Genomic DNA, 23,181 nt, shown 5'->3' on the forward strand with positions numbered 1-23,181 from the left:
CAAAGTGAAACTCACACATTACTGTGGTGGAAACAACTCGCAAAGACGAGTAGAGGACACTGAAGCATCCGCACTAAGACTTTCAACCAGGTTACACAACATGGCTAATAGAGAAAAACAAGCATGCCACATGTTTATTCGAGCCTTATGTGCTTATGCGCCTCCATTCGGGCCGTGTCACTCTGTGAAATATCTGAACAGCTCCTAACACAGCTGTGGATACACTGTGCAATCCAGGCTAGCTCTTAGCCAATACGGACTCTTCTGGCTCCCAAAACCTAAGATGGTGGCGGCTAAGACGAGGTGGTGCTGACAGTGCGCACTATTGACTTATGTTACAGCAGGTCGGCAGTCTCAGGGGGATGAGGAGTGTAGCTGCAGGCTTTAACTGGAGTTCATTAACGGTAACTGGTTGTCCTGACCAGTCATCCTCCTCCTCAGGGGAAGGAAAATAAACGACCAAAAACTGCAGTTCCTCTAATGTCCACTCAAAAACTGAGTCAGGCCATTATTAGGTTGTGGCCTCTCTGACTGACGTGTGGTGAAACTGCAGCTGCTAGCTGCTAGCTGCTAGGCTTCACCTGAACTGGACCTCTGAACCATGTTTGGAGCATTTTAATGACATTATCCACCAACAATACGGCTGCTGTGGTGTTACTTAGGGCTGTGTATCGACACTGATTTCTAGAATTGATTGTTGAATGTTGAATGTTACTGGACTAACAGACCGCCCAGCAGGTCTGAGCTCATTTTGAGGGAAATTCTAGGATTTTATTTGGCAATGCAGAAGTGCCTGAAATGTGCCTTCCTTTTAATGGCCACAAGGGGGCAATACGCGTGGTTGCTTTATATTGTCCTTTAAAGCCAGTTAACGTCACTTATCACTTTGTAAAAGTCAAATAATTTGCTGTAATGAGCACATTATTAGTAACTATATTTAACTTTAACTTGAAGAGAAAAAACAACAACACTTAAGCAAAGTTTAATTTACTAGTTATCCATGATGCCTATTATAATTTATTTATTTATTAAACTTTATTTAAACCAGGAAGTCCTGTTTTTCAAGGGAGACCTGGCCATGGAGGCACAACATTAAATCAAATAAAACATGAATAACATAATACTTTCTAAAAGCTGTGAACTCTCCCAGAGAGACAAAAGCCTCCAGCTTTAGAGCTCTGAAGATTATTCAAAGGTTCAGAGAAAGTCCCGGGTACCCAACAAGGAGCCGACTAGATGAGCGTGAATCACAGCTGCTGTTTGAAGGTGTAAGGACATGCACAGGTGGCTTTGTACGAACAAACAGGTTTGTGCTGCTGTCTCGTTAGGCTGAATGAAAAGCTTGACTCTGTATATAGCCAGCTGAGTAAAGTATGGTGTCATCTGCATAAAGGTGCACTTCAGCCGTAAACATATTCTTTGCTATATATGTTATTAATGATAGTGCAAATTAAACTGGGCCAGAAACTGAACCATGGTGGACTCCTCTGAAACTCTTCACGGTCGCTCCTGAACCTCCCAGCAGCATCACTGAGTCTGCCTAACAGCAGCTCGACACAACCAAACGACTCGGACAGATCAACAAAAATAACAACACAATTATTCTTCTGGTCTGTCGTACGATGACCCAGTCGAACGTCAGACTGAGTTTCACCTAAGATATTAATATCAGCCAAATATTTTCAGCTAAGAGTTTATTTCAGATTAACAGGGTGATAACTGTTTAAACCTGGAGGGTCACAGCCCTTTTATAAGATGCCTGATGTTAGTCTGGAGACTCAGATTTAGAAAAAAGTTGCAGGCTCAGCAATAAAATCCTTTGCAAACTTTACAAGGTTGGAATTCAGACTGTCAGGTGCAGATGACAATAAACTAATATACATCGTGTAAATATAAAGTTCAAACATTTTACATGCAAACAAGATTTTTTTTACAATCCTACCCAGTAACATTTTATTTTTCGAGCAGCACTTCCCAGCACGGAGCTTTAACAGCTTAAATGTGGCTCCAGTCACGTTACCTTACTTAAAGCAGGTAAATTAAGCTAATTAGTATCTTGTAGTAGTTCCTGACACATTGGATGGTTTTAGAAATGACGGCACTTCCTAAAACTGTTCTGGGAGGAAACTTTTCCAGTGACAAAGAGAATAAAGTTCTACCTTCCACCCACTCCACTCACCCAGCGAGAACTTTTAGGGCTGTAGGCGTAGAAAGAGAGAAGGAACTGTGCTGAATGCTTAATACACTGATAATCGACTATCATCGAAATAACATTGAAAACATGAGACAAAACAGACAAGAAATCCTCTTCTTTAATATTTCATGTGGGGGGAGGTGGAAAAAGAAACTGGTGCGTGTTTTTGTTCTGCTGTTAGAGGATAGAGAGGGACACGAGTATGGGATCATCATGGAAAACAGGCAGGTTTGTGTGTGTGTGTGTGTGTGTGTGTGTGTGTGTGTGTGTGTGTGTGTGTGTGTGTGTGTGTGTGTGTGTGTGTGTGTGTGTGTGTTCATTCCCACTGACCTGAAAAGCTCTGTTAATGCTGGATCCACAGGCACTGGAAGAGAAACACAGAGAGATTATGAAACATGTGAAATCCGTCCGAACGGCGACGACTGTGACTCGGTTTACTGTGACATCATCGGGGAAACACTCGGAGCTGGAGGGAAGATCACTGACCACACACGTATATTCATCATCTATACTTCTGTCTGAGGACGTGTGTGTAATCTGTCTGCAGCTTATTACTGTCACCTGAATGAGTCGTTTGGATGAACAATATGGAAACAATGCAGTGTCACAATCACAGTTATCACTTTCATAGATGTATTAAGACCAGGACGACTACATGACTGTGAGTCAGTGGACTTCACACTGAAGTCCCTTATATCATATTTTATAAACTAAAAAAACTGAAACTAATAATAACAAAGCTTTTAAGATAAACATTAAAAACTACTGTCAGACGCTCACTCTGGATAAAAACTGAAAATCAACATTTAAAATGACATTGGATGCTTGATCTCAAACTTTTTACATTATCGACATTTTTCATGTCTAAATTTTAAAATTAGCTTTAACGTTAATTAACTGTCTCTAAATCTAAATGACTACAATTACAATTTCGGAAACTGAAAAGAAATTGATTCAAATCTATGATTTTAAAATTGAAAGAATTATTGCAGGAAAAATCTCAACATGGTGACAAATATGTGGAAACTCAGGATTATAAAGACCAAAGGGCTTGTAAAAAATTCAATATACTTTATAATATAAGAGTCACATATAAGAAGGCAAAGGAGCTGATCCACAGTTTTTAAAATAAAACCAGTTTCATATATTTGTTATTTCTCTGTGGCAGTATTTTATTTTTATATGATATGATACACATACATTTGGGTTTTATGTTAGTAAAAAGTCAAACGCTGTCACGTTTGCAGACGATACACGTTTATTTTGCTGCATTCAAAGGCAGGCGGAGCAGAAACGTTTGTGACGATGAAAAACGATCTTTAAACTTTAAAGAAAACAAAACTCTTCAAGGAATTTTAGAAATTGGTTCGATTATTTATATTTAACATCAAAGTGCAAAATGTTTAAGTGTCATGACTGATCATAAATTGACAAATAAATACGTTGAAAGGAAAAAAGTAACGTTGTGAGATCTGAGCCATCATTAACTATGAGAACAATCTGACATAATGTATCTTTGGTTTGTTGGAATACTTCACTTTAATTTCATGGGATAAACAGCATGTAGATGATGGAAGCTCTGAAAGTAACAACAACAACAACAACAACAATAATAAAATGGATTATTCCTAAAAATGCAAGTCTAAAAACCTGGACTAGAAGTCAGCAAGTTCCCATAATTTCCTTGTACATGAACAGCAGCAATAAAGTGCTTCTCTTCTATTGTGATGTTTGGGATCCTGCCCTTTGGCCCACAGACATGACCCATGACCCAAACAGCAGACTCATTATATGCATGTGACCTGCAGGACTGTTAAAGTCAGTTTGAGATGATTTGTATGTCACTGACTGCCAAAAGTAAATTTTTTAAAATGCTTGTGTTCTAATAATTTTAACTGATACTGATACGGGGTTAAACATCACTGGGATTAGCAAACAAAGGTCAAAGGTCAGTCCCATGTTATACTGCAGATGTTCTCTGTTTAAATAATTCTGTCTAAATGAAGGGAACGATGATCTCAGTGACACATCTTTGGTTTCGCCTGTACTTCAATCACACGACTGAAAAGCTGCTTGATCCTCGTGATGGAGGAGCAGCGGTCACCACTTTCATCCTCGTCTGGTCAAAGATGTCGGGCACTCAGAGTTGGAGGGGATAAAATATGAATGTAGCATCTTAGATGTTTCACACAGAGTGGACCGAGCCTCGGTTCGGTTTTACTGAGATGTTCCAAAGGAGTGTCGCTGACAGCTGCCGTTTCTTTGGTTGAAATAAAGTTCAATAACCTGTTTTCACTTTGCAGGGTTTCGTAGGAGTGGATATCGCTGTGGTAGATATTTCATTTTGAACAAAGCTCTTAAAATGTGGATTTCTGTTTCTGTCAGATATAAAACGAGCGATAGAGGAGCAGAGAGCCGCGAGAAAAGCCAACTCGAGTGTGACAGTCTGGGATTTGTGCAGTAGCGTGTGTGCGCTGTGTGTGTTTGTGTTGGGGGAGTGAAGGTCACCCTGAATGGTGTGTGTGTGCATGTGCATGTGTGTGCGGATACCTTTGGAGCGTGTGCGATGGCGCTTATCATCTGCATCCACCTCCATCTGCAGAGAGGCACAAACAAGCTGTTAAACACACAACAGACACGTCGCAAAATTAGCTTTCATTTGGATCCATGTTCGTTCAGGTGCTCGCGACTTTTTCTGCAGCTTGTCAAACATTTCAATTCACACCCGACATTGGAAAGAACATTTCACGAGACGACTGACGGCAGCGTTTGTGCAAATGATTAAAATCCTTCAGTAAGCTTTGGGTTGTCGTAAAGCCCTGCACTGGATAACAGAGACCTAAAAACCTCATGAAAGCATGTGGACAAACAGCCAAACCCACGGGTGTAACGCCAATGCTGTGCTTCGCTTCTCCTCAGAAACCCTTTGGGAACCGTATTAATTTCCAAAGTCTGACCACAACACATGACGGAGTTTGTGGGCTGACTCCAAAGAAGCTTCATGGTCACTGTTTCTTCATCCTCCATCTGCCCCACGGTGCCAGCTTTTATTCATAAACATGTGACTGTTACAGATTTATTGACCTCATCAAATATCAGACGGCTCTTCATTTACTGGGATAAATATTCCACCTTACTTCCACATGGAGCCCTGCTGTGGGGCTGAAGAACAGTACTTCCTGGTCACACAGTGTGTACAGCTGTCCTGAAGGAGGAAACAGTTTGTGTATCTGGCCAGTTTAACATGGGAGTCTATGAGGACTCCAATCGTTGCTGGAGCCCCTGGTGGACGTTAGAGGAACTGCAGGTTTTATTTTTGTTATTTTGGCTGGCCTCTCCCTTAGAGATGGGGTGAGGAGTTCATCCATCCAGGAGGGACTCAGAGTAGAGCTGCTGCTCCTCCACATCGAAAGGAGCCAGTTGAGGTGGTTCGGGTGTCTGACAAGGATGCCTCCTGGGCGCCTCCTGGGTGAGGTGTTCCAGGCATATCCCACTGGGAGGAGGCCCTGGTACAGTCACAGGACACACTGGAGAGATTATATCTCTCGGCTGGCCTGGGAACACCTTGGTGTTCCCCCGGACAAGCAGGAGGAGGTGGCTGGGGAGAGGGAGGTCTGGGCTTCTCCGCTTAGGCTGCTGCCCCCGCGACCCGGCCCCGGATAAGTGGAAGAAGATGGATTTGATTTGATTTTTTCTATCCTAGAAGTTTTCTGTTTGGTTGCATTCACACAGTCCATGGATACGGCCCGGTAACCAGGAGTGAAATAGCGTAGCATGCCACCTTCTCGTCCACGTGTTGTCACGTCCATAAAACAAACAGAAACAGGACATCATGGGTGCCCTCACAGAGGCTGCAGCAGTCTTTGGTACGTAGTGCGAGGTAGCCGCAACGTATGAAAGCTGACGAATTAGCAGTTCTGTCAGGACAGAATATTTTACTTGTATCACTGAAACCAATACCAAAACACTGAGCTTCACAATAAAAGCACTTCCTGTCTGCAGCATTAGTAGCTCCTCCTGCTGATTTGAAGTGATTGTTGGGAATCATCTAATTATTAACAGGAGCCATGCAAGCACACAGCCAGCACATGAAGGAACAAAGACTTTTACGTCTCCATGAAAGGCGCAGATACTGCAGCATCCGCTCTGAAAGAGCCGACATGAGGTATAAAAACCCACAAGGTGACTTTTCATCCAGTCTGAGGTGGATTACACATGTTGGAGCGATAGCATCGCTGCTGCTCGTTGTTCCAGAGAAGCTTTGATAAAACAGAAGAGCACTGGGCATTTTAGTCTCATTTTAATCTCCCACTCTCACACACCAACAACACACGCTCAGCCGGTCCCTCCTTACTGCACTAATAAGATTTACGAGGTATCCTTGCTTTTCATCATTTTATTTTTCTCCCGTCGAAACATTTATGGGCGTTCGTAAAGAAACACACCATTAGAGCTGAGGGGCTCTACAGTAAAGTAAGTGTGGTGTTAATAAATCACGTTTAATAAAAAGAGACATCCAAACAGGGCCTCCGTCACAGCCCAAACCTGGCAGGCAGGCATGAATATTTAGGGACATCTGGAAATAAAGCAGCGACGCTCCGAGATGTTGGGATTTATGATGGCTCGTTGAGAGGATAAACCTGCCTCAGAGGGATGTGCAGGTCTGACATACATGAGCCCCAGCGGTATCATGGGTGGGACAAACATTACCGCGTGGCCACGAGAATTTGATTTAATTTGAAACTTTGGACTTTGGATTATTCTTCGAGGTTTTCGCTTCACTTCATCAGCGGAGATGGCAGCTTCCAGGAGGATGTTAGTCCGACACACATCAGCAGGTGCGGTTCAGTCGGGAGGCCCTGCAACATAAAGCACCTCCAAATCTCTCAGCTGCCTCCAACATCCTGTGAACTGATTTGGACGTGGCGGCGACAGGGCTGGCCTTTCCATGCGTGCAGAGGAGATATGAGCTGTGGACTAAAGTGTGAGCCTGGCGTGTTTAAATGCACACACATGCATACTAACAGAGCCTATCTGACGCTGTCAGACTCTCTCTGAGGGTTTGAAGCGAGGCCCGCGTCGCCGCCGAACACGAGTGGATCCGGGAAGCCTCGTCGTTTACTTCCCTCGAGCTTCCTCGGGAGACTTGGACCCGGGAAGCGTGCACGCCTCTGCAGCTCGCCATATGTTGGCGAGTCATGCGTATTCTGTCTGGCTTTTCCTCTCTCTCTTAGCACCCCATGGGAAAATGTCACGGCTGTAATGAAGGTTAGCCTGCTTATTGAGGATTAGTTGGAGGCCCACTCCTTCTCTGTCTGTGTCTCAATTAGAGCTGGGATCAATGGCATTAAAGGCCCAGATGAATGACCACTGAGTCACGCTGATCCCTGCTCCAAAAGTTCACACTGCTTAGTTAAGAAAACACCTCGAATAATGAGAAAACTCTGCATGTGTTATTATTTCTGCACAGCAAGCAGATTTAAGCCGACTAACTGATTGTGTGTCAAAATGAAAACCGTCCACTGAACTTTCGGTAAATGTTTAAGTTAATGAATTTTCCCTTTTTCATAAACTCATCGTTCATCGTTTTAAAAGTAAGAACTATGATTCAAAGCAGGACTTAGTCCTCTTTGGACCAGAGACACGAGGGGACGGCAGCTGGAGACAAACGACTGTAACCAAAGATGCTGTTGTCTTTGACGCAGTTTGGTGCTTTAACACATCCATGAAACAGGAATAAGACAGTCAGTCATCAGTGTGTGACTGAGTGAAGTGGAAACGTGCTGTTTGTGATAAAAATCATCAAAAATCATCCACAGAAACTCACATCAACTGTCTCCAATCAGACTCCAGAAGCTCACAGGCCTGAAACAGTCTCGCAGCAACTTTGCTTTTATATAAGAACAAAACCAGAATACAGAGTGCTGACGACCTGTCTGTGATTATTAATGTGAAAAACCTCCATCAGTCAGACTCAGACTGTTTGGAGACAGGTTGCATCCCAGCAGGTGACCTTGGCCGAGGTTGCTTGGATACTTGCAATCAGTCCCTGGCATCACCGGGCAACCGCTGATTCATGTCCCGTTTGGAACAAGGTTAGTGCCCCCCGCCCCGGATGCAGACGGAGAAACCTGACCACACCCACAAATGTTTGCTAGCCAGTTACAAAATAATAAAACAATATGTTAAATCTAATAGTAACCTTCAGAGTTACAGAGTCACGGTATGCACTATGTTTGGTGACGTTTGCATCAAAACATCGAAACTAAAATGATATTTTTCAAAAACAAGTTATTACAGGCCATTAAAGTTTAACAGCAAAGATAAGCAGAGTTTTTTAATTTTTCTACACTGACAACAACAAACGGCTTCATCAGGTTTCAAAGGGCTCAACAGTAATCCTTCCTGCTAAAACTAAACTAAAAGTTTCAGCAGAATTTAGTCTGAAGTTGGATGACAGCCACAAATGTTTGTTAGCCAGTTAAAAAAAACCTACAATATCTCAGCTTGAACATTTTTAATGTTGCAGTCGGCCAATCACATTTCAGACTGGTGTAGGACTCAGTGGCGCCTAAATGAACCCTCTGATGAGCGCCGTGTGTTCGTGCGAACATGACAAACACGTGTTCAGCAGTGCTGCGAGCCACAGCTCAGACTATACTGTTTTTTATTCTCCGGGATCTTTATGATGTCACAGAAATGGCCCTTACATGGTCATCCCAGACACAGAAGCCACACCTACCTTATCATTGTTTGTGACAGAGTGCCAATCAAAATAAAATGTTTCAAAGGGGGTGGAGCTAAAGCAGTTTCAGACAGCTGAGGCGGTTAAAGAAGGATTATTACGAGGAGTGAATCATGCAAAGCTGCTCAGGGATGAAACCACGGAGCTGGAAGCAGCAGAAAGAGTCCAGTTCAGAGAGGCTGAGAGTTTTGATGCACAACCTTAATGTTAATGAAGCTAACAGAGTAATTCACTCTTCATTTCACGCATCACGTCCTCGCGGGTTCATTTGGTAGAATCCAAACCGAGCACAATCCTTTGAGCGCGTCCTATTCGGAAGTTCTTCACGTGTTTTCTGATTTGCATCCATGAATTTAAGCCTGGGCTGCACAAACACATGAAGCCAGCTCGTGAACGGGAGCGAGACTCTTAATTCAGCTTACATATAGGAAACGGCAGCAGCACTGATCAGAGTCGAGATCAATGCAAAAATAAAATGCATCAAAAAAGAGAAAAATGAAGGTTTCAGTGAGGAGAAACGGGGTTAACATTGGAATACGCACAGAGACACAGAACAAGCATTTTGTATGTGTGTGTTTATGATTTAGGTGGTGATGGGGGGAGGAGGGGGAGGAGGGGGGAGGGGTGGGACTCAGACATCTGTCACAACAGTTCACATCGTCACTGCTTCCCTTTGTTTTACCCTTGAAGTTTTGGGAGAATGCGTTTCAGGCATATGGCGCCCAACCCCACCCTCACACACACACACACACACACACACACACACACACACACACACACACACACACACACACACACACACACACACACACACACACACACACATTGATATTCCGTGCAGCGTAGCAGCAGGGGGGAGCCACCAAAACTGCGCTGGCATTATCGAATTTCACTGTAAATAGGTATTTACGCCGTGCATCATCCAGTGGCAGTAAACACGTGTGCCAAACCGACGCTAAGTGCATCTGAATTAGTGTGAAGGGCCGCCGAGATAGCATCTGAGTGGGCGCTCAGTGTGTGTGTGTGTGTGTGTGTGTGTGTGTGTGTGTGTGTGTGTGTGTGTGTGTGTGTGAGGCTGAAATCTGGGGAGTGATTCCTAACTAGGAATGAAAATGGTTTTGGTGGGTGACAGCAGCTGTGCAGGGCGCTGAAACGCTGCGATCAGAATATAATAAAACAATTTATGAGCTGGTCCGCCGATGACAGCACGCTGTAACGGTATGGATGTGAAACTAACGCGATTTCTTTAACGCCTAAGCGGGTCTCATGTTTTATCCTTCATAAAACTCTGATTTTATTCAGCCTCGCCGTCCAAGATGCTTGGAAAATATTCCATCTTTGAGCCTCGCGTTTGATCTTTACTAAACATGAAGACAGCTGTAAACATCTGGGCTTCTATAGTCACCTGACCCTGCACAACAGTTTGGACTTAGCCATAAAAGATGGACACGCAGGACATGTTTGTGCGATGTTTCAGCTGTTTTGGTGGATCTCGAGGTGACCACATCTATGCAACAGGGTGCAGATATAAGCTAACACCAGCACTAAAATGCACCTGTGCAGTTCTTTCTGCTGTCCTGCAGGGGGCGACTGCTCTGGCTGCAGGAGAAGCCTGACTGTATGGAATATAAGCTTCCTGCTCACTTTCCTGATGACTTTATGGTCTCAGTCATGTCCCCAGCAAGCAGGACAGGATTCAGGGCAGGTGATCGATAAGCTGCTAAAATAAAATAAAAAAATCTGGCTCCTAAGTGCTCGGCTTTTTATCTTTTGTATTGGATGACGACGTGATCGCTGAATCCACTTTTTATATCCAGTCAGCAACTGAAGCTGAAGCTCCAGAACCTGCAGTTTGGTCTTGCCGACAGATTTTTGTGTGAGCAAATAAATAAATCAGAAAACAGTACAAAGAGTCATAAAAGCTCATTGTTGCCATGATTTCAGGAGGAAAACCAACATGAATCGAAATGATCCTGCAGACGCTGTACCTGAAGCGTTGTGGGCGTGACACAGCTCGTTGGCCCCGACCTCTGCTTCCAGCGTGACCTTCTGACGTTCGGCGAGGGAGGAGCGGCTCACCACGTCTCCTCCAAACTCATTTTCTGCACAGAGGGAGGAAGGAGAACACGCATCATTAAAATCATTCCCAGAACAATCACATTCACACACAGAGCCGTGACAGGATCTGAAATTTCCTCTCCTCCTTTGACTCCGGGCTCATGAATAGTCATATAGCGTCAGCTATGCGGCGCGCGCCAAAGCCAACGCTGATTTCCGCCATAACGACGGCCGCTTGTCGTGTGCGATAGGCTTGGCAACATGGGGTAATTAGCTAGATCTATCATCTGCTGCAGGAAGTGGGGACAAATATAGCTAATGATCCGTGCCTGCCTCCATGATTTCTCTCCTCGGCTCTCCATCCTCTGCTGAGCTGGAGGAAGAGGAGGCAGAGAGGGGGGTCCCCGCTCTGTCACCGAAAAAAAAATGACCCGAGATGGAGAAAAGGAAGAAGACGGAGGAGACGGAGGTGTGAGAGAACATGTCAACCCTCCCTCTGCCTGTCAATGCTCCTCCATCCGCTGCAGCTAATTGAGAAAACGTATGGAAGGAGAACAGATGAGGTGTCGATGGTGTATAGAGTGAAGGCCCCCATAGGGAGCGCAGCAGACGGCCGTAACACACACACACACACACACACACACACACACACACACACACACACACACACACACACACACACGCTGAAAGCAGAGTGAATCCAAACAATAGCTGCTCCCTGAGGAGTAACAGCCGTACACCGAGTGTGTCTGCGTTATGTAAAAGGAGTGCTGGTGCTTAAGCGGACTTTACTTTGAACCAGCAGGGGGTCTCTTTCTACCCCCCATCCACACACACACACTCTCTCTCTCTCACACACACACACACACACACACACACACACACACACACCTCTGCTTTCCACTTTCTTTGCAGTGTTTCTTCTTTGTAGTTTGAATGGTGCGTGTGGAGGCAGCGTGGGTGGGGGCTGTAAGGGGATCGCACAAACAACTTTGAAAGTGGCTATTAACAGGAAACCCTAATGTGAAACAATGGGACACTCAAACTATATTTTCATTTTACGAGCGCGGCCCCGCTGCCTTTTGTTTCATGAAAAAAACGCGTCAGAGGCTGCCGGTTCGTATTTGATTACAGCCTCCGGGGCATTTCATTCAGAAAACGTGGGAATAAAACAAAGTCGAGTGAATTCAGACGTGGGTGGCTGCGAGAAATGTAAAACCTTCAGATAAAACAGCAGCTCGAGAGGTAAAAGAATCAATCGTGCCGTTTGCTTCCTGTTTCTGAGCACCTTTTTAGGCGAACGCTCGTCTGTGTCTGTCCGACGATTGTGCAAAAATGTATTGTTTTAATCTAAGAAAACGAGCATCCAGTGAAAACGTTAAAAAAGTTCAAATGTTTAAGTGTAAATGAATTTTCTTGCACATGTTTACTCCTGTCTATAGTCACGAGTGTGCAGCCGGACAACGAGACAAACGCTGCTAGCGCTGCTAACCAACCAACTTTTACAGACCTCGTCAGTTCGACTTCATGAAACATTTGTGGGTCCAAATCAAACAAACTCTCAGTTCTTGTAGCTTCGATGAAATGATCTCTGTATTTATGAGTAAAGGATTTACGAGAGCTTAGCAGGAAATTACTGAAGCATTTCAGCTTTTGCTTGAATTCTGGACGCAAACAAAGACAAAAAAACTGGAGGGTTGGACGTGTAACGTGCTACAGTATGCTAGCCTCTGAGCAGCGCTCAGGCTAATATAAAGACATTAGCACACGAAGCCTGTTCTCAGTAAAACTTCAGGCGGCCGGTCCCTGATGGGCTGAAGACGCCAAAAATGGAGGTGACTTGAGCCCAGAGAAGGTCTGAGATGATCCAATCACAGCACGAGGTCGTTAATCTGCTGCTGTGCGGTTTGGAGTAAATCTACGGCGTCAGGTTTGAAAAAGCTGCACAGAAACATCAGTAATAATCAGGTCTCACCCAAAGTTTCCATTTCTGTTTAAACATTCTGACATGATCTTCACATCATCATTCAAAAGTTTCCTGTTTTATTATTTTTTAACTGTTTAGCGTCTCTCTGTTAAACGGGTTTGGAAAAATTAATCTGTGTCCATCTTTACTTGCAATAATATCAATAACTACAGCAGCTCCTATATTTGAGGTCAGCAGCAGTCACATGACAGAGTAAACCGCTGGAGTCACAAATCTGAAGAGGGCAGCAAATAACCATTAGCATGTTCACTGTAAACATCCACACAGCCAGCACCGTGCAAAACGTTTATCAAGGTCTAAACCATGAAGAAAAACTGTAGTTTTCTTGTAATTCTCTCCACAGGAAGTCATGTGACTGGTTCAGTCGCTCTGTTGGCTAGCAAGTGTGGTCAAGAAGTTGGGCCTTGGCTCAACTTCCTGGACTGTTTACTAAGGAGCTTTGGTGACATCCGTCCACACATGCATACTGGGAAAAATTCTCAGAGTCCTCAAGAAAATATCACAAACTAACCCAGATGCAGACCCTGCTGGATCCAGCATGCTCAGACACAGACACCTGCTCAGTAACATCCACATAAAATCCCAGAACTTATCTTAACCTCACAGCAGCCATGTTATTTTCAGATGATGTCATTAAAAATGATCCAAAAGGCTCCAACAGCACAAACAGTTAGCAGGCAGCTAGCTGCTACAGCCACCTGTGTCACCATCCACCTGTCAGTCAAAGAGGCCACGCCCCCAATAATGCAAGCTTTACGTTAAATGTAAACAGGCACCACAAACAGTTTCTGCATCAGGCTGTAAACGTGTGTATTTTAACATGGGAGTCTGTGGGCACGGACTGGCTGGTGGAGCCTCCGGTGGACGTCAGAGGAACTGCGGGTGAAGTTTCATCAAGCTTAACGTGAGTAATCAGCACAAGTTTCATGTAGCGTCTCCTAACTGTGGACGAATTCATCAAGTTTTGTGAATGATTTCAAGTAAATTTCTCTTACCCCATAAAATACCCAAACACACACACACACACACACACTCCTGGGTCTTTATAATCAGAGTGTAAGTGATGGGTCTGTCCTCTGATGAAGGTCTTCATGTGGAGGCTGATGACAAATCACAGCTCTGTGACTCCTCATCAGCACGAAGTGTGTGTGTGTCTGTGTGTGCACGCGTGTGCGTGTGAGAAAAGACAAAGGCGTGTATCTGCAGCAGAAAGCGATGCAGCGCGGCTGTTGGTGGTGTCGATGTTGTTCCGGTCATGCAGTCGGTTTGCTAATCTGCACGTTTCAGCACAAGGACAGCGACAGGCAGCAAAGCGAAGGAGGAATCGGCCTTCAGCTCGAATGGGAACACACACACACACACACACACACTCTTACACAATCACACAGTTGCACACTGGGATGTGCACACAGCTATTCTTGTTCCCCTCCTTTGTTACAAAGGAAGAATATATGACCAAGGACTGTTAGACTGTGTGTGTGTGTGTGTGTGTGTGTGTGTGTGTGTGTGTGTGTGTGTGTGTGTGTGTGTGTGTGTGTATTCCTCAGAGAAAAAGAAGAGACCATGCCTGCCCTTTTCTGGGCTTCTATATCTATCAAAGCCACAGTACACACTGTAAATAGGCTGGAAGACTGGCTGCACACACACATACATACACACACACACACACACACACACACACACACACACACTCACACACACACACTCTCACTCACTGTAATGATACCCTATTGTATGGTGATGTACACTGCAGTATGGGAAATGGGCTGTGACACAAACTACACACATCACACCCAAAGAAATCACACCAGTCACACAGAAACACACACACATATAAGCACATATTACAGCAGAGACACATGCTTTATTCATGTGATGTGTATGCACGCGCACGCACACAGACACACACACACACACACACACACTCACAGCCTCTGAGAGCGACTGGGGCTGCCTGACCTACATTCTCGATATGTATACAGGCTGAGAGGAGATGAAATCTCTCTCTGTTTCTTCCTCTGTGTTCCACATCCTCTATTCTCCTCACTGCCTCGGACACACACACACACACACACACACACACACACACACACACACACACACACACACACACACACACACACACACACACACACACACACACACACACAGAGGAGATGAAGAAGGACTCAGGCTGCAGATGCATCCTCAGCCATGTATGTCCTGATTCCTGATTCTTCATCTTTGCTGCTTTAGATAAGAGAAGCTCTGCTCCTCAGAGTCACAGGTAAGACTGTAACCGTCACCTGTTGGTCAGACACGTCCTGCTGTGGGTGATGGAGGATCTGACGCTGCTTTTTATCACCATGATATAAAGAAATGTTCCAAAATTATGAGTCAAAAACAGAGATAATCTTTTTTAGACACAATAAGTTGTTTATATCTCTGCTGTTATTTCTTTAAAGAAATGATGTTACTGAGCTGCACATTTCTTTGAATCTGAGTTTATATTTTCAATAACTTTACAGTATTTTTGTCTTTTGTTGTAAATTTGCCTTCTTGTTCTTGTTTTTTATTCTATATTCTTCTTCTCTGTCTCTCTGCTGCTGGAACACCTGAATTTCACCAATGAGGGAAAATAAAGGATATTTCGACTCTACTCTGTTCTATTCTAACTTATTCATTCATATGTGTCCATTTCAGTAGGCTTTATGCCACGGAGGACGAGGACAGTTACCTGCCTTCATTTATTCTTTTATCTTGTGTTGTCGTAGCTGCTGTGACCAGGCGTTTCCACCCCGCGGTGCTCAGTGCGTTTAAATCAAACTCTGGACTCGTGCAGATGTGATCAGAACGCCAAAGTTGTTTGTTCATGTTGAGAATTTGATCCGACCTCGATCTGAACTACCAGGTGTACATTACAAGTTTGAGCTAAACGCCTTCTCATAGCCACGTTTGCTTTGCATTCTGGGATGTGGCGGGGTATCAGTATGGGCTAGCAGCTAGCTGTGAAACAAGGTTTATCCAGGCTGAAGACACGAAGACGCGAACAAACCCGCTAACCCGCAGAGCCAGCGACACAAACAAACGTGGAAATCAGAACAGCGGCTGCTGACGATCAATCGTCGCCTTACCAAACAAATCATTTTTAACCAATCAGCATTCGGCCTCTGCACAGGGTAATCACTCTTCTGGCTTGTTGCAGAATTCCAACACTTCCTGTCGGATCGCTTTCTAATAACCTTCTACACAGTCAGACCTCTCTTTACGAGCCGAGGTGTCGCCCCCTGCTGGACACGAGAAAGAGCGCATTTCTGTGTTAGCGTCAGTGTTAGCGTCGCTTTTCGACCCGGACCGATTCCGTCGGTATTTATGACTTTAAAGAAGAAAAACAGCAAATCGAGCAGTGCATGCTGTTTGATCTGAGCCGCTGTTTTATCATTTATGAATAATCGCCTTGAACAGTGATGTTTGAACTATAAACCAACTGTAAGTGTGCAGAAGGTGTGCGATCACCAGTCAATGAGAAGCTAAATAAAACATGGCATATAATAACAGCACTATATCAAGGTTTTCCAAATACCAGCTTCCAATCTCTGCTGCTTTTCTATTTAAATTCTCCAGCTCGGTCACAGAGAGGCGATTTATCTCTTTGTATAGTTTCTAATAATGAACTCAGTGATCGCTGTGAGCCCAAAGCTCAAGCTGCAGCCTGCTCTAAACCCAGCCTTTATCACCGTTTTTTCTATTCATGGAGCTCTGTGATGTCACAGAGACTTACAAACACCACCCACCTGCTGTTCAGAGCCACTGTAGGACAGCCAATGCAAAAGAAGCTGGCTTAAAGGAGGAGGAGCTCCACAGGCTTGTTTCATACAGAATGAAGTGAGTGGCTATGAAATAAAGAAGGCTTATTATGAACTGTGACTCATGCAAAGCCTTTCTAAGAGAGTGTAACCGTACAAATGTGGAGCTAGAAAACAGATCACCACTTACTCATTACTGCAGAAGGCAAACCACCCACGCAGTGTCTCTAACCTGCAGGTTAAACGCACACGTAACACGCAAATGAAAACAATGTAGAATTTTATGTCTCACAAGTGAAAATAAGCCTTTAAAACATTTTATGACCTGCCTTTTTAAAAAAACTAATTCAATACTTTATGAGGATCCACAGGAATAAAATATTTACATTCCCCCAAAAGCAGTGCAGACACGAGCTTCTTCAGAGAAAGGTGAGAGAGGGGAGCGATGGCGTGCAGGCAGAGGGCGAGATAACTCGGTGATGAGAAGTGGAATTAACGTATGCCTGCGTACAAATATGTGTTTATTGGAGATGGGATCGGTCTGATAATGAAGCCAGCTGGCGCCTTTTCTCTTCTTCACGCCGCTCGCTGGAAATCAATGGACCGCAAACACACGAGGATAAAACCAGCAGCACGCATCTCGTCTCTGACTGAAAGGCACCCGAGCCTTCTAACGCCACGTCGGCGCCGTTTGCTCGTCCGGCTGCGCAGAGAGCAGATCCACCTCCGGAGCGTCTGCAGGAGCTCCCCCTCCCTCCCTCGTGCCCGGACAGCACAGAGGTTCTCGGTGTAAAAAAAGACCTGATCCACTATATCCCCAAACTAAACCACCCAAACCCTCTAAATCCCAGCGAGGCATTACACTGACCACACTGTCAAAACATTGATACAGCACAAACCAACAAAGCCTGCTTTAATATTACAGCGTTTCCTCCTGCAGGTGAAGAGCAGCAAGGACGACACTGTTACACGTTTGTCTCAAACTTCTCATCACACCTTCTCATATCCAGTCACCCCACGTAAAATCAACCAATCAGCTGATTGTTGCTATGTGATATTTAACCTTCATACTGTGAATATTTTCAGAGACCCTCCGAGTACACAGAGGTGGAAAAGCTGGTCAATGACCATGAAAACAGGCAGCGACGATCAAACAGAGCAGACCCATGTTTCTCCAAATGAGCTCTGAAAACTGTCGTTTACTTCTGATGCTTCTGATGCATAAAATGCAAAAACGGCACTAATTCACTATTTCATCCAGCAATGGGGGTGTGGCCTGGCCAGACAGCCAATGAAATCTGCCCTCTTATTGACTGTATGACTTTATGAGTCTTTATTGTCACTAAGCCACAAAGATTCAGACGCAGTTCAAGTTAAAAATTCATAGAAAATAAAAAAATGAAATTTTCATGTGTTGCATCACATTTTTGGTTTTTTGGGGAATTTTGAGCCGTCGTCACAGAGAGCAGCAGAAATCCACTCGAGTCTGTGGAAACACATTTAAACTTCAAACTCACATTTCTGATGATTCACTGGAGAAAACTAAGAAGTGCATTCTGGGTAAACTCTCAGGGTTCGAATCACCACGTGGGCTCAGAGCAGCGGTACCGGGATCATCTTTAAACATTTTTTTCATCCCTGAGATTTTTCTACGGGAAAATAATACGCCGGCCTCGTGAACTGTGAGGGCCTGAAAGTGAAACTGTTCATTTTATATTGACGTGAAAGTAAAATTCTGCTTCATCGGATACACTGAAAAAATAAAAACAGCATCACGCAGCATATTCGTTTACATATGAGTGCATTTTAAAGCCGACTCGCAGCACTGACTGAGGAAATAGCCGACACCTCCAGGATCATACCAGAGGCTGTCCGACTATTACAGAAATGTCCTTGTTAAAGCAGAGTGCAGGAGCGAGCTCCTTCCACCCCCCCGCCTCCCTCCATCCCTCTCCTCTCTAATCTTATTGAGGCTGTGAGGCTGCGGGCCTCTCACACCGGGCGCGCAGGCAGAGACACACAGACTCACCTGCATCAAATCAGCACATATCTGATTGGAACTGTTGGCTGATCTCCTGCTACAACAGCTAAAAAATGAATCTGCCTGTCGGTCTGAATCTCTCCCACAAAATATCTTTGGACACAGCGGTGCCGTCGGAGACTCCGAGGTTCAAGGGTGAGAGGAGCTGTCAGGCAGTGAAGTGGACTGGCTCTTTATGACTTCCCTGCACCTATCAAAGAGGAAGAGCGCGCCAAGGTAAAAGCAGTTTTCTGACCCACTTTTCTCTTCAAGGACGCCAGAGATGGAACTGACCGCGCGCCTGACCTGCCGAGGCTTCGCAAACACAGGCGGCGAGCCGGGCGGCGTCCACGCCAGCAGTCTGGGAGGAAAATAAAGCAACGCGGCAACACATGCGGCGTGCTCGTTATTAGCTGCACCCCTCCTAAAAAGACACAAATGCACACACGCAGCTAAAAGTGCACTCCTCCATCCTCCTTCTCTGGGGAGGCGCCTCCTCTGTAAGGGTGCAGAGTGGGGGAAATAACATCGGGCGAACAGCCGCCGCAATTACCCACAGTGGGGTAATCACCAGCACAATGCAATATGGGTTGGCTGCCTGGGAGAGAGAGCGAAATACTCAGGTGAGGAAAGAAGCCAGACAGCAATCAGCCCAGCAGGACGAGGGAGAGAGGGAGAGAGAGAGGAGAGCAAAGGGCCATTCCTTTAATTTCCAAGGGAGAGCCAGGGCCTTAATTACTTGATGAGTCTCCTCTCTTTCTCTTCTTCTCTGTGGCTGTTAGAAAAAAGCAGAGAGGGAGCGCATATAGCGGCCTATTATCGGACTGGGAAGACTCCAATCACCTCTCAGCACAGACAGCGAGCGGCGAGAACAACATAGCAGTGATGGAGGGAGAGAGAGGGAGAGGTGATTTACGCCTTTAGAAGTGTTAACACCATCTCTCATCCCCGGCAGCTATAGAACACCAAGGTCGAGGAGGGAGACTTGAAATAGCCGGAGGAAAACAGGAGGCTGAGCGGCGCCTCCGCCTATAGAAAACAGCAGCGTTCACACCGGCAGAGAGGCGGAGACTCTCCCCGCGTCCCCGGGGCTCGACGACGTATGTTGCACGTGCGAAAGCAAAATAATCACAAAGCGTTAACGACCCATTCACCGGCAGAATAACGAGACGTCTGCAGACACAGATCAGTCGATCAGCTCGGGGGAGGTTGCTAGGTGAAACTGTTGCAATCAGGTATTGCAGGAAAACCTCATTCGCCAACTAATTGCTGAGAGATTGGGGACAAGTTGGTGACTGCAGCTAGTTGTCTTTTCCTGGGTCAAACTAACTGGCCTCAAAGGAAAAATGAAACCGCCCGCGCATCACAGGTGGCACGAAGAACAATGGAGCGCTCCCACCCGACGACGAGACGTTACAGTTAGAGAACGAGCCGTGACAGGTTCATGTGCCGCTGTGCATCAGCAGCAGCTGCTTGCTAACCCCTCAAAACATTCACTGGTTCTCACCCAGCAAATCCAAATCTGCATTTGACCCCACAGAGCTGTTGGGGGTCGCCGATAGGTCCCAAGGTCCGTGTGTGATCAGCAGATTACATTTAGACGCCTGCCTGACAAAAAGCCCAGGCTGCTGTCTCATCCAGCCAGAAACCCAGCTGACATCATTCCCCAAAAACACTTCATGACAAGTTCCAGATCCATAAACGTTTTTCAAGATGGCTCCATTATCTGGTTAGTCTTCCTCGGTGACACGTTTCACAGTGAGGACGAGCTTGAGTCAGACATGATGCCGAGTACCTTCAGCGCTTCTTTGGCATTTCCGTGCTGCCTTCCTTCTTAATCAGCCAACATGCATGCTGTTATTGGGCTCCATATCAAATTGGATGAAATGCAATCAAAGCCCACTCCCACTTAAGAAGAAGGAACAGACTCTGGCTGTCTGCAGGCTCCCATCTGATGTGTTCACTGTTAGGTCTCGTGTACATCTTATGTTTGCAGTTTCTCAGTGTTTCTAAGCAGTTTGCAGCCATCGGCCCGGGACACCGGCAGGTCCAAACGTCCAGGCGTGATGTCTCTTCTTAAGGCTCAATGACTCAGCCTTACAGTGGTTTGTTTCAGACTTAAGAACCACACGTTATCACAAATGTTTCAGCCCATTAATTTATGCAGGAGGTGTCCTTGGGCAGTGGTGCATCGGTCACTCCAAATCTTCATTTATTACATGTGCAGGGTCACTAAAGGGCTGATTTCATGACAATAACTGAGCAGCTTTCAGAGCTAAAGCTCCAGTTAATGAAAACAAGACGAACACAAAGATCTAAATCAGATTTACAGTCATAACCGTCAGTCAGTGTCCTAAACAGGCAGTTATATCTCAATGCATCAAGCCAGGGGTGCTAAAAGTAACACGTTATTATTCTTTGACTCTGTGGGATCAAAATCTGTTACATTAAAGCTGTAGTTTAGCATCTATTTAAAGCTCAGTTTTCTGTGATGCTGCCGTACACTTCTACGCTGATGACATTCAAACATACCTGCCTTTATTAGCTACATTATTACAGTATGTTGATCTGCCTGCAGGAGGTCAAATACTGGATGACAGAGGAGACCTCGGCGTCATGCTGACGTGTCGGTGGCGTCAGACACAAATGCATTATTTGGCTACATTTTATGACCAATTATCATCCATTTCTGCTTTTACTTATAGCAATCCTTTTCCCATGAACACTCAGCAATACCTGCAGTATAAGGTGTGACGACGGCCACGAGCTGAAGCGTCCTGTTCAGTTCATAAAGCGGTGCTACACCTGCCCGTGTTGCACACATTTGGCGCGCGGCGGCTTTGAGGTTTGTGTCTTCTGTGCACTTTAACATTAAATGTGATCCATTTTTATTTAGTAATGTCGAATTTTCTATAACAATGGTCCAAACTGATCGATCAGAATATCTTCCTAGCTGCACTTTGTGCTCAGAACTCTGAACGATGTTAGACGCCGGGCCGCGGTGGGCGAGCTGCATGTGTCCACCTGTCATTGGAGGCTGAATGCTTGTTTACAGGGACAGTTTATATGATCTTTCCTCAGCACACGGTCACAAAGATCACTGTGAAGAGCCCGTCTGCACGATCGTGCAGTGAAATGATTTCTTTCAAGGTTAGCGTTCTTTTATCTGGTCAGAGGGGAGTGTAACCCAAAGCTATGCTAACCTGATGCTGTGCCGGAGAGCTTCGGCCCGGCTAATGAAGCAGCTCCTTTTGTGTGGCATTTTCCAACCTTCGCTGCTTCTCCTCAGTCGTATCGGATCTCCGGGACTGATTGATAAGGACGCAGTGCGAGAGCAGGATGAGCGTGCTCGCCTCACCGTTGCAGGTATACAAACACGTGGACTAAATCAACGTGTTTGTGCGCGTTTGATTGCACCCTGGTCTCAATGCACTGATGAGCTCTATTGTTCTCTTCTGTTTTTCCCCATCTTCTACCCTCTCTCCATCCTTCCTCTGCCCTCCCACCCCCTGCCTGACTGCCAGCATCTACCCAGAATACCAATGATGCAGTCTGCAGATAGATAGGGCTGTCTGTCACATGACCCTATATGTCCTGAGGCTTTACCCCAGGATGACAGCAGGCGTAGCGCGTGCACGCACGCACTCCCACACAAAGGTACTCCCAGTAAGGCGTGCTGTATCTCAGCACAGCCACCGAAGCATGGCAGCACACACAAAATATTCAGAGCTATACACTCGCTCGGGCAAGCTAATGGGCACGCACACACCGAATCACCGCAGGGGAGAGAGGCAGAGAGAGAGCGAGCGGACACCCCATCACCGTTCACACATGCCGTCTCTCTATCTGCCTCTCTCGCCATCACACACACAGCGCTGCAGGCGAGACAGAAAAACACTGAATATCCCCCCAATTCCATCCATCTCCACCAACACACACACACACACATCCTCCTGTGGGAAGGCACCCCACCCCTGTTTCTCACACAAACACATTCGTCACTGACAAGGCTCTACACAGTCACCGGGTATCCTGTGGCACCAAAAATAGCAGCCCCTAATAGGACGGGATAGAAACGGTCCCCTCGCTCTCTGCTCAAATCAGCTCCGCATTTCCAGTGTGGGATTCGAAGGCGTCGGGCTACACGAAGTAGAATTTGTTTCGATTTGAATGAATCACACGGTAATTTAAAAACGGCTCCCCCAAAGCCAGAGAGCATCCTCTGAGGGGGACGGCGGCGGGCTGCGCCCTCCACCCCAAGTCTGCAGGATTCACTGCACGTATAAGACAGCAAGGCCGCTTCATCGTTGTTATTAGTCACTAACACCTGCGAGTGACTCACATGTTTCCTGTTTTTATACACTTGAGCTGGATGCATTTCCTGTTAGCAGA

General features: G+C 45.6%; 1 protein-coding gene across 1 annotated transcript in view; it reads right to left on the reverse strand.

Moving 5' to 3' along the window:
* Nucleotides 1–23,181, reverse strand: part of LOC120434946 (myelin transcription factor 1-like protein) — a 68,982-nt gene that overhangs the window by 23,741 nt on the left and 22,060 nt on the right. Inside the window, exons 3-5 of the mRNA XM_039603620.1 lie at nucleotides 10,928–11,041; nucleotides 4,745–4,790; nucleotides 2,525–2,558 (exon numbers count right to left, since the gene is read on the reverse strand). Coding sequence (XP_039459554.1) covers nucleotides 2,525–2,558; nucleotides 4,745–4,790 — 80 coding nt within the window. The 5' untranslated portion in view covers nucleotides 10,928–11,041. The remainder of the gene's footprint in view (nucleotides 1–2,524; nucleotides 2,559–4,744; nucleotides 4,791–10,927; nucleotides 11,042–23,181) is intronic.

This window comes from Oreochromis aureus, linkage group 19 (assembly GCF_013358895.1).
Source record: "Oreochromis aureus strain Israel breed Guangdong linkage group 19, ZZ_aureus, whole genome shotgun sequence".
In the NCBI taxonomy this organism is placed as follows: domain Eukaryota; kingdom Metazoa; phylum Chordata; class Actinopteri; order Cichliformes; family Cichlidae; genus Oreochromis; species Oreochromis aureus.